General features: G+C 44.4%; 1 protein-coding gene across 1 annotated transcript in view; it reads right to left on the reverse strand.

Moving 5' to 3' along the window:
* AGK (acylglycerol kinase) overlaps nucleotides 1-12,405 on the reverse strand; it is a 54,401-nt gene that overhangs the window by 25,969 nt on the left and 16,027 nt on the right. The window contains exon 3 of the mRNA XM_039482194.1: nucleotides 3,399-3,438. Coding sequence (XP_039338128.1) covers nucleotides 3,399-3,438 — 40 coding nt within the window. The remainder of the gene's footprint in view (nucleotides 1-3,398; nucleotides 3,439-12,405) is intronic.

Consider the following 12,405-nt stretch of genomic DNA (forward strand, 5'->3'; position numbering starts at 1 on the left):
ATAATACAGTTTAAGACAACATTCGAGAAGGTCAGTTTCTCTTTTATGTTACCTACCAATAGCCGAACTCTTTTACTGTTCACTTATATAGCACCTTTCATACAAATATGCTTCACAAATATTACTACGCCACTTTAAGGTGTATTATAATCCCTATTTTACAGAGAAAGCAGCTGAAGAGCAATGTGACAAAACAGAAAGTTCCTTAATGTCCTCAGAGGTCCAACAAGAGTAAGATTGAGAACAATGTCAGCCAATCAGATCACATTTGCAAACAAGCATATATATGCAGGTCAATGACAGCTAACATTCACAAAAAGGAGTTGTAAAAAGTTTTAAATGGTGTGGTGGGTTCCGTAAAGTAGAATTTTAGATGGCCTATTACATCACAAGGTGATGAAGGTTCAAATCACCATATCCTGATGGAGTCTTTGCTTGAAATGTAGATGTACTGGTCACTTTAGCACCGAGTTTGCTCCTTCCTGAAGTCTGTATGCACAGGACTTGCAATATGCTTAATAATTCAATGAAGAATTGATATTTTAAAAATTAGTATCTCTTGTATCATTCTTTCACTGCAGTGGGTCTTTTAGTCTGTCTTCCTTGGATTTTTATTATTTAAACGACATCAGAAGCATGCATGGCACTTTGCAAACAATTAAACACTACTCTTTTCCTGAGGATCTTACAGTCTAGAGGTCTGATCCTATCAGCTCTTGCTGCTGCTTCAATGTATGTTTTTATGTCACACTCAGCATCACCATTTTGATGATAAATACACTAATGGAAATTAGAGATTGAAATGAACTACTCATCCACCTAGTCTATCATCTTTCAAATGCAGGATAGTTCTCTGCAGGATAGTCTCCTGCGCTTTATCCACTGTAGTTTTTAAGTGTCTCAAGAGATGGTGTTTCCACCTGTTCATTTATGAGACTAATCCATAATCTAACATATCCCATCTTTATGACTTTCCCAATACACAGGTAAAATTTATCTTTCCTTAATTTCAAATCCATTACTTCTAGGGTAGTTCTATCTCCTTGTTCCATCCTAAGCAACTCTCCCGCTTTGCAATGACATCCTTCTGACAATATGCACATTAAGTTCTTTTAAGCTTTCTGTTGGAATTATCAATAATATTTGAAATGATAAATATTAATATGGGAAACCAAACACTAATTTAACTATAAATTCTTTTATTAAGTCCAAAGGCCAAATCTTATACAATTGCTCTAAACATACCTAAAAAGCCTAAATAATAGGCAATTTACTACATCCAAACAGTAACAAAACATTTATAAGTATTTGATCAAGACACTTACAAATGGGCTAAACCTAGGGGTGCTTAGACTCATAGTGGTCAGCTTTGACGTGGTCAGGCAGGCATTAACAATGAACCCTTTAAGAGTTTACTTTTTATATCCTTTAACAAACAAGTGATGTCACTGCCAGGTACCGACTTTAGCGAAAAACCAAACTGAAACAGTTTCACCCTTCTTTCCAGTCTTAACCCAGATAAGATTTACAACCTCCTTTCCTCTCCTCCTCCTTGCTGCCCAACAGTTTTCCCATTGTGCCTGGATTCAGATAGGCTTTAACCCTGGTGTGTGAGGTGGGAACGGCCATGTTGGCTCATTTTAAGACAGATTCTCTTTTGTTTTATTTAAAACCATCTGCAGTCACTCCTACTGGTCAGAGGCCTTCTTTTTAGACACTTCCCCTTGTCTCATTCGTTATTCTTTGAACCAGACATCCTACTTTATTCCTTCTGGCCTTTTAACTCACTGTTTTCAAGCCATTCCTTCTACTTGCTAGTCAGGGCCTTTCTTTACAACACCCGTACACTTCCTTAATCAAACTTAAGTTAACTCTAATACTTTAATTTCATATTTATCAGACTCTTTCCTTATAAATCAAATCAATCCCTCAAACCCCTTATTCATCTTTACTCTTCTGTGAACTCCCTCCAATCTGGCAGCATCTTTCAGGTAGTGAGGTATTAACCGCTATTTATTGGAGGTGACATATAAGGCACTTATCACTTGTTATCTAAGCACTGAACAAGACCAGAGAAAGCATAAGAGTCTAGAGCAACTGACGTTTTCTATCAGAATTAGTGGAGAATTTGAATGTATAAATGTGGGGAAATACATTGATTTATTGTGAGTAGAGCTCATGGGGAAAGGTTGGCTATTGAAAAGGTTCTCTTATACTTTGATCAGGCTTGGGGTCCATAGACTCTCTTCTGGCGAGAAGCTGCACAGCCTGGGTCACCCTGCTGAGAACACTCTTCCTCGCAGCACTTTGTCTAAATTGGGGTTTCTCTGTGGTCCTCACTATTGAGCAGTTACCTTGGGTGAAGGTGTCTGAGGAGAAAAATAATTTACACCCACACCTCTCGGTGGGCCAATACTACAGTGATGAGCGATGGTTCAGAGCCCTACGAGGGCTCTTGTCAGGGTTCTGGCACGGGGAGCATGATCAGAACAAGCTTTGGTTGGCACGGGCAAGGAGGCAGTAAAACTCTTGAAATATCTACTGTGTCAACAGTGGAATGAGAATGGAGTGTGCAGTGGCGCAGTCCCTGGAAAACAGCACCCACCCAATGAAAGAATACTTGGTAAGAGCAGGCTTCCCTTGCAGGAACACTACAGTAAGAAGTCTGCCCTAGTTAACTGGCCTTACAGACCCCAGATGGCAGAAGTAGATGTGTAAAGAGAAAGTAGTGAGGCCAATGCTCCCAAAGGACAACCACGCAGACTTTCACTAGAATCCTATGTGAAATAAGTTGATGGTCTTCGTCCACTTCCTTGTGGACAAGTAGGAATATTACAAAATCAGCCACCACAACTGATACCCTTGATAGACACACACAGGATTGAATGGGCAAGGATACTTGACTACCCCATCAGCCCCAGAGATAATCTCTCTAGGTTAAAATTAGCATGAAGAACCTTACATGGTTTCTGCCGTACCTGTTCTATGGTATATATAAAATTTCAGTCTCCACTCCTGTCAATCCATTTCCTCTTCACCATCACTTTGCAGACAGATGGAATAATTAAATCTCCATAACTGAAGGACTATGCAAACTGAATAGTACCAAAAACTACTTTAATGATGCAATTGCATTGTTTATTATGGCACTGAATTACAGGTACAATTAAGTACACCAGCCTGTTGAAGGAAGAGGGCCTCATTCATCCTGTGGCTACGTAGCAAAACCACCCCCCGCCCAAAAAAAACCCCCACAACCATGCAAAACAAACAACACAGCCAGCATCCCTGTCAGGTTTGTCACGTAGATGAGACCTGCTGGGAGAATCTCAGGAGTCCTGCACAACTGAGATAAGATGGGGATTTTAATCTAATTGTATCACATTAAATGGTATTACCTGGGCTTCCTGGCATGCAGCTCTCCTTAGCAGGTTATCACTATCAGGAAAAAGAAAGGAGAGAATGGACGTTAAATAATATAACTTTAAGGAGCTAAGGCAGAAACTGTTTAATTTTTTTTCAAAACATATGCATCTGCCCTCTTTCTACTGTTTTGACACCCAGTAAAATATCATACTGAGACCTTTAAACACCATATGGAAAACATTCTACATAAGAATAATTTTGCTTCTATATATATACACATATATAGCATGTACATATATATATATATATATTTCTAGCTATTACCCCCTTTTTCATTACTAAAGACCAGGGCATCAGGTATAATAATTTACAAAGCCCTAAATCTCTAGCTATTATGGTTGTGAATAAAACCTTCAGACTGTGAACTGAACTTAAACGAATGCAGCAACTGATATCTGCCTGAGTCTGCAGGCAGCCTGAAACAGTAACTCAGAGAGACGTAAATTACCCCATACACCTTAATGTATGTAACAATACACATACATAGAGCTGTAACAATGACGTCTTGTAGTGTATCAATACTATTTCACTACTGATCATTTCAGCAGAAATTCTAGACTAAATGTACTTATTTGTCATTAGTAAATGTAATGGTGGATAATGGGCCAGGGTGTAGTGGGTCAATTAGCTAATAATAAAATTTGCTTGGCTGGGGAAGAGGTTACTCACCTTGTGCAGTAACTGAGATTCTTCAAGATGGTTGTCTCTGTGGGTGCTCCACTTTAGGTGTCTTGGCACCCTGCACTTCTAGTTGGAGACTTGTGGTAGCAGGGCCCCGGTTAGCAACACATGTGCGGCAGCCATCTTGCACCGCTCCGAGCAGCTACCCTACGAGCACAGCCAACCGCCAACCAGTTCCTTCTCTACCCCAGAGGATCGAGCCAAAACTCCAAAGCAGAGGGGAGGAGGGTGGGTAGTGAAGCACCCACAGGGACAACCATCTTGAAGAACCTCAGTTACTGCACAAGTTGAGTAACCTTCTCTTCTTCTTCAAGGAGTGTCCCTGTGGGTGCTCTACTTTAGGTGACTGAAGAGCAGTACCCCTCGGTGGAGAGGAGGGGCTTCAGAGTTAATGTATGTATGGTGGAGAGCACCGATTGACCAAAGTGGGTGTCTGCAGCTGACTGCTGTTCCATAAGGTTTGGTGAAAGTATGGGGCGATGCCCAGGTAGCTTCTTTACAAATACCCATGATGGGTACATGTTTGAGAAAGGCTATGGATGTGGACATAGCTCTAGTGGAGTGTGCGCAAAGTCCAGAAGGAGCTTGCAAATTGTAATTTTGGTAACACAGTTTGATACAATTAAGAGATCTATTTAGAAAGTCTCTGTTTAGAAATGATCTGGCCTTTAGATCATTCTGTTGTGGATATGAATGGCCAGGACGATTTTCTGAATGTTTTTGTTCTCTCTATATAGAACGCCAGCGCTCTGCGGACATCTAGTGTGTGAAGGGACGCCTCCCTGTTGTTGGTGTGCGGCTTGGGGAAGAATACAGGTAAGTAAATGGGTTCATTGAGATGGAAGAGGGAGGCGACCTTAAGTATGAATTTAGGGTGTGGGCCTAGGGTGACTTTATTCTTGAGGAATGTGGTATAAGATGGGTGTGCCAGTAGGGCACCCAACTCTCCCACCCTTCATGCTGATGTGATAGCTAATAAAAAAGGCAACCTTCATGTCGGAATGAGCAGGTCGCTAGAGGTTAAAAGAGTTTCCGCATGAGGACATGGAGAACAAGGTTGAGGTCCCACATAGGGGTCAGGTCCCTTAATGTGGGGTAAGTGTTCTTTATATGAGAAAGTGCTTAGTCGGTGGATAGGTGAAGACCGTGAGTCTGTCCACCTTGTCGTGAAAGGTGGTGATGGCTGATAAGTGCACTCTCAGTGAGCTAGTCGAGATGCCCAATTTTTTTAGTGTCAATATGTACTCAAGGATAGTAGGTAACGGGACCGATTGTGGAATGGTTTGCTTGTCTCGGCACCAAATGGAGAATCTTTGCCACCTGCGTGCTTATGTTTTTCATGTGGAGGGATGTCGGCTGTTAAGTAGAATGTCTTGGACCTCCTTGGAGCAGCATATTTTGAGTTCTGTCATCCCTGAATTAGCCATGCCTTGAGACAAAGTGTTGGAATGTTGGGGTGATGGAGGCGTCCTGTATCCTGTGTCAGTAGGTGAGGCAGGAGGGGAAGGGTTCGTGATCTGACAGACAACTGGGTCAGGTATGGGAACCATGTTTGTCTGGGCCATGTTGGTGCAATCAAGATGACTCTGGATGTGTCTTGTCTGATCTTATGTAGAACACGACTCAACTGGAGAATCAGGGGGAAGGTGTACCAGAGCAGGGCCTCCCATTTGTTAAGGAAGGCGTCTCTGAGACAGTTGTGTCCCAGTCCCGCTCGGGAGCAGTATTGTGGGTATTTGGCATTGTGGGTCGTGGCGAAAATGTCAACTGAGGGGAATCTCTATTGTCGGAATATAGTTTGCAGAATTTGTGGGTCTAGTTCCCACTCGTGCATCCATGAGACGATCCTGCTGAGGTCATGTGCTGTGGCATTCTGGTTTCCAGATAGGTAGGATACCGTGATGCATATGTTGTTGGAGATGCACCAATGCCAGAGGTGAACTGCTTCTATGCAGAGCAGGTATGATCGGGCCCCTCCTTGGCGATTTATATAAAACATAGTCACCAAATTGTCTGTGAGAATCTGGAAGTTTTGTTGCAGATCAGGGGGAGAAAGTGATGGCAGGTGTTTCAAACTGCTCGGAGCTTCAGTAGATTTATGTGGAGATTTGACTCCTCTAGGGACCATCGGCCCTGGATGATGATGTCGGCCAAGTGTGCCCTCTATTCCTACCAGAGAGGCATCTATGGTGATAGTGACTAATGGGGTTTCCCTTTGGAAGGGAACGCCTGAGCAGATATTTGTTTGTTTTGTCCACCATGCGAGCAAGTCTTTCACTCTGCTGGGCGTTGTAAGCCGTCTGTTGATCGAGTGTCTGTGAGGAACATATACAGTGCATAGCCAGGTTTGTAGACATCTCACATGCAGCCTGGCATGTTTCATGACAAATATGGTAGCTGACATGTGTCCAAGAAGTTGTAGGCACGTTCTGGCGGACGTTTGTGGACTGTGTCTTACTGTTGTGATTAGGTTTGTTAAGGCAAGAAACCATTGTTGGGGTAGCTGTGCAGATGCCGTGACACAGTTGAGGTGTGCCCCTATAAAGTCCAGTTGTTGGGTTGGGGTCAGGGTGGATTTCTGTAGTTTGGTTTGTAACCCTGAGTTTGTAAATAGGGTTAGAGTGGCGTGAACTGCCTCATCATATGTTGGTGCTTTTAGCAGGTGGTTGTCTAGACAGGGGAATATGGTCACACAGACTTTGGAAAAAACCCTTGGAGCCACAGAGAGGCTGAAGGGAAGTACCTTGTATTGGTAATGTAGGCTGCCCAGAGTGAATCGTAGGAATCTACTGTGCACTGGCTGGACGGTGCCGTGAAAGTAAGCGTCTTGAAGGTTGAGGGCCAAGAGCCAATTTCCTTTCTCCAATGCCGGAATTACGGTTGCTAGGGTTACCATCTTGAAGCACTGTGTTCTCACGAACTTGTTCAGTTGGCATAAGTCCAGAATGAGCCTCCATCCACCTGTTTTCTTCGGAGTGAGAAAGTAAAGTGAGTAGAACCCCGACCTCTGTGCTGAACCAGTACTGGTTCCACAGCACTTAGTTGCATGAGATAGTGTATTTCCTGCTGTAACAGGTACTCGTGGTATGGGTCCCTGATGAGGGACAGGAAAGGGAGGTGGGTAAGAGGAATGGAAAGAAAGGGATGGAATAGCCCTTCTGTATAACTTCCAGAACCCACTTGTCTGTGGTGATGGTTCTCCAGACTGGGTAAAAGGGTGTAAGGCAGTCCCCAAATGGGCTGGAAATTAGCAGTGACTCTGGAATTGAAGAATGTGGGACTCTTGTGTCCTCAACCAACACTTCAAAACGTTTGCCTAGAAGTAGATGGCTCCTGCACCTGACAGCGTCTCTTCTGGCGCTGCTTACGGCGTTGATCATAACGTTGTTGAGACTGAGTGTATGAGGCAGGACGGAATCATTGGATGTAGAATCTGCCTGGTTTCTTTTTGTTCATAGGGATATAGATTCCAAGTGTCTTTAGTGTCGCACGGGAGTCCTTCAGGGTGCGTAAGGAGACATCCGTGCTCTCTGCAAACAATTTTTGCCCCTCAAAAGGTAAAATGCTCTACTGTCACCTGAACTTCCCTGGGGAAGCCGGAGAGATGGCGCCATGAATCCCTCTGCATGACAACGGACATAGCAATGGAGCAATCCGCCATGTCAGCAGAATCCAGAGAAGCCTGCAGGGCAGTTCTGGTGATAAGGAAACCACCTGCTATATCAGCTTTATATTGCTCTTTTTTGTCAGCTGGGATGTGCTCAATAAAAGATGACATCTAAGAAAAAATGTTGTGTGTGTACTTGAACAGTAATGCAGAATAGTTTGCTATGCAAAACTGGAGGGTCGCCAATGAATAGGCTTTCCTGCCAAAGAGGTCTAGGCATTTCCAATCTTTATCATGCGGGGGGGGAGGGGGGGGGCTGGTTTGATGTTGCTTCCCCCTTTGATTAAATGCCTCTACCACCAATGAGTTTGGAGTAGGGTGGGTAAACAAAAACTCAGCTCCTTTAGCCAGCACGTAGTACTTCTTGTCAGATCACTCACAAGAAGGTGGGGCCATGGCTGGAGTCTGCCATATGGTTTTTGCTTGGTCCAGGATGGCAGCATTAATGGGTAGTGCTATCTTGGCTGACGGAGAAGCTTGCAATATATGTGTCAGCTTATGTTGAGTCTCCGGTAACTCCGCCAGTGAGATGTCTAATGAACCAGCTACTCTTTTAAACAAATCCTGAAAGGGTAGCTGGGAGGGTGTGACCCTCCGGCCTGTCCATAGATTTTTCAGCTTCCTTCTCCAGCAGTTCTGGCAAAGCTGGAGCAGATTGCGGAGGCGATCACTGTGTCATGGACCTAGGTGGACTGGATGGCTGGGAGTTTTGGGCTCTGTATAATGCCCATGGATCCCAGTAGAAGTGGGAAGGCCATGGGAGAGGGCACCCACTGTGGGGGTTGCCAACCCACGCCCTGTGGCCGAGCGGGCTCAGGTTTAGGAGAGGGGTGGTGAGGTGTGCCCATTAATGTCTCCATTTCCTCCTCTTCATCACTGGAGAGAGGAGGGGGCCAAGCCAGAGGTGTAGGGATAAAGCTTGGCCCTGACCTGGCCAGGGTGCCATCGGTGCCAAAGCGCGGAGTTCCAGGGGTGGAAGCAATGAGTAGGTCTGCATGGCTAACAAGCTGTTGCGGCATTGGGAGACTCGGTCCCGAGCGCAGGCAAGCTCAGGCTGGGAACCAGAGGAAGCGTTGTCGGTGCTGCAGACTTGTCATATTGTATTGGTGCAGCAGGTGGCGCCATAGTGCTGCTCTGTGCCTGAGGTGTCTGTTCCCTCAGTACTGACCTATGAGGCTTAGGCCTGGTCTACACTGGGGGGGGGTGTGTGTGTGTGTCGAACTAAGGTACGCAAGTTCAGCTACGCGAATAGCGTAGCTGAACTCGAACTACCTTAGTTCGAACTACTCACCCGTCCAGACGCCGCAGGATCGAAGTCCACGGCTCCCCCATCGACTCCGCCACCGCCGTTCGTGGTGGTGGAGTTCCGGAGTCGACGGGAGCGCGTTCGGAGTTCGAACTATCGCGTCTAGATTAGACGCGATAGTTCGAACTCCAGGAAGTCGAACTCTACACGTCGACCCGGCAGGTAAGTGTAGACCTACCCTTAGTTTTGCTGCTAGGAGAGAGAGACTGCACAGGGTCTTTCGCTCCTCGGGATGTCTCGGTACCAGACCTGGTGACTCGCTATCCGGCGCTCTGAGTGCCGTCGGTGTCCTGGACTCGGGGTCTGAGGGATCTCTCCACCATTAAACGTTTTAATTGGCAGTGCCTGGCCTTTCTTGTCCATGCTGTGATTTTCTTGCAGTGGGGACACTTTTGGGTAATGTGTCTCCCACCCAGGCAACGGACACACTGTGAGTGGCCGTCGGTCACTGGTATTGAGAGTCTGCAGGTCAGACAGAGCCTGAAACCTGGAGAACCAGGCATGTCTGAGAGGCTACCTGAATGAAGAATGGGAATAGTCCCAGTCTAATGCCTCTTCAGCGGCTGCCTGCCTCAGGCAGGGAGAAAAATGGGGAAGTTTTTGTTTTTTTAAATGTGAAAACTAAAAAATAAAATGAATGGAGAGATATACAATGAGGAAAATTAACTGAGGAAAGGGCAGAGATTAAAGAAATATGAGAGTAGATAAGGGCACTGCTGTCATTCCGCCAAAATCAAGGGCGGTAGAGAAGGAACTGATTGGCAGTTGGCTGTGCTCGTGGGATAATTGCTCAGAGTGGCGCGAGATGGCTGCCACGCGTGTGTGGCCAACTGGGGCACTGCTACCACAAGTCTCCAACTAGAAGCGCAGGGCGCCAAGACACCTAAAGTGGAGCACCCACAGGGACACCCCTCAAAGAAAAAAAAGAATTCAAACTCCGTCTCCTGAAGTAGTCACTTCTGCCCTTACACAAAAGGTGAGACAATGCATCACCTTCCACAGTACCAAAAGCCCCAACTGCCTCCTAAATACCAAAACCACCTCCTAAACCTTTCTTCTGAGCACCAAAAGCATCCCTAGCATTCCCCTGAAAATTTTTGAAGAGTAGGTCACTATCAATACAAAAATTGCCAGCACAATGAAAACTTAAAATCTGTAGTGAGTGTATAATAAATTGAAAAGAATATCAAAACAAATACTGACTGGATAGGACTGGGGGCAGCAAAGGAAAAAGCAACTGAAGGGCAGGGCAGCCCATTTCTGGAGTCCCTGAACTGTGTCAGCAACTCTTGTCAGGCCTGACATACTTACTATACATATCACACAGTTGTCATGATATATACCCGAAAAGGTGGCATGTAACATATTGTGGGACAACTAACAACTCACTGATCATTAATATTCTTGTGTGATGTATGTACAGGTGTGTACAAAGAGTTATGGACATGTGCTAGAATTATGTTCTTAAAATGTGTTTGGCAAGCAATGCGTAAGCCCAGTCTGCCCTAGACAAAGGGCTCTACTTGCTGGTCATCAGGAAGAGACCATGAAGGCACATTTACTTAGAAGGTAAGCAAAGCCATCAACCTAGGAAGCTGGGGAGATAACATCTTGGGGGAGTCTGAACCTGCAATGATAAGTAACTGAATCAACTGATGCAATACAATATTACTGTATTATAAAAGTGTGTCAAGTAAGATCTTTTATGGCTCATGACATACTGGTGATTAATATAATTGTGAAATGTACGTATTAACACCATATGAAGAAATATGGCTACTTAATGATATTATGCTTTAATATCTGTGACCAAACACAGGGAGAAACAGGTTTTCTCACAGACAGGAGGAAAAGCAGCCATTTACCTGTCTCCAATTAAATTAAGCAGTGTGACCAAAAACAATGGAAGCCCAATTTACATATGAATCAGCAGGGGAATGGGTTGTCTGGAAGCAGGGAAGAATAGCATGAGTTGATCATGAGTCTGGGGATAAACCAGTGAGTTTGGGAAGATACAAGGAGAGAGAAGACACCATCTTGGCATTTCATCAACGGACAGACACGAGGGACTACAGTTCTTGCAAGTTAAGAAAGATGGGTCCTTCAACCAAGAAGTCTCTGGAAACTGAACATAGGTGAGAAACCTGCTTAGGCAAAGATCTTTCACCTACAAGAGAAAATAGCACCTTTGTACTTTTAAGGAAGGTCCTGACTGAGAGAAAGTCAGCCATGGCTGGAAAGAAAAAGACCAGTAAGAAATCTACCTTGAACCAAGGCTGTAGCTCGTTGAAATAAGTCTTAGCCACTGGAAAGTGTATTTTACTTTTATTTTCTTGTAACCATTTTTTGTCTTTATCCCTTGAACTTGAATTCACTTAGAACCACTCTCTTCTTGTTAATAAATTTGTTTAACTTTTAATCGTAACCTCAGCTAAAGCAACAAACCACTGTGTTTGTGTCTCTTCGAAGAAGCAATGGACCTTATCTCTCCTCTGAATGCTCCAGGAGAGTGCTGGACATTCAGGGTAGACAGTTCTGGGGAAATTCAGGACTGGGCTGTGTTGGGGTCACTCAGCAAGTCATAATTAAGGCTGCTGGCAACCAGGCTGGGGCTGTTGTGTTGTAAGCAGGCTTCTGGTATCAGAGTGCGAACCAGGCCTGCACACCACAGAGACAATCAGACAACAGCATGCTTGTCTGCTGGCTGGAAGCGTCCAAGCCAGGGAGCTACAGCAGCAGAGCTTTTTAAGGCACCCAGGGTTATAGGACAAATGGTGATGGTGACACAACCTACTACTGGTCTAGGTTGCATTCCAGAACATGATACCTTGTAAAAGGCATTTGCATTAAAACAGGATCATCGATTCATACAATTTCACAATCTTAGGCTGTTTATCCCTCACTCGGAATCAGATAGTCTGCTCTTTGTTACATCACCATCGGTTACTGTAGCAGTCAATCATGATGCCACAAAAGCAGAGGAATGGTGATTTCAGGTGAGAAATAAATTAGGGGAACAAATGAATTGACTTAGCAACACAAAAGCCATGGAAATAGCCTTAGTAATAACAAAAAGACAAAAGAAAGACAAAAACAAGAGAGAAAGCATATAAATAATATATCCTCCAAATAGTGCCTAATTGGAATATTTATCAAAGTTTTCCTCAGAGGCAGTAGCATTCCTTTAACCTAATGTTTACTCTTTAAAACTAAAGTAATAAATCATTTGTATTAAAAAAACAGGAACATTACTTCCAGAAGTGACAGATTTGTGACTAATTGCAGTAATTTTACTACGGAATAATAGTTAAAGCAATTCCAGCTC

The sequence above is a fragment of the Mauremys reevesii genome, linkage group 1, assembly GCF_016161935.1.
Source record: "Mauremys reevesii isolate NIE-2019 linkage group 1, ASM1616193v1, whole genome shotgun sequence".
NCBI classification, from domain to species: domain Eukaryota; kingdom Metazoa; phylum Chordata; order Testudines; family Geoemydidae; genus Mauremys; species Mauremys reevesii.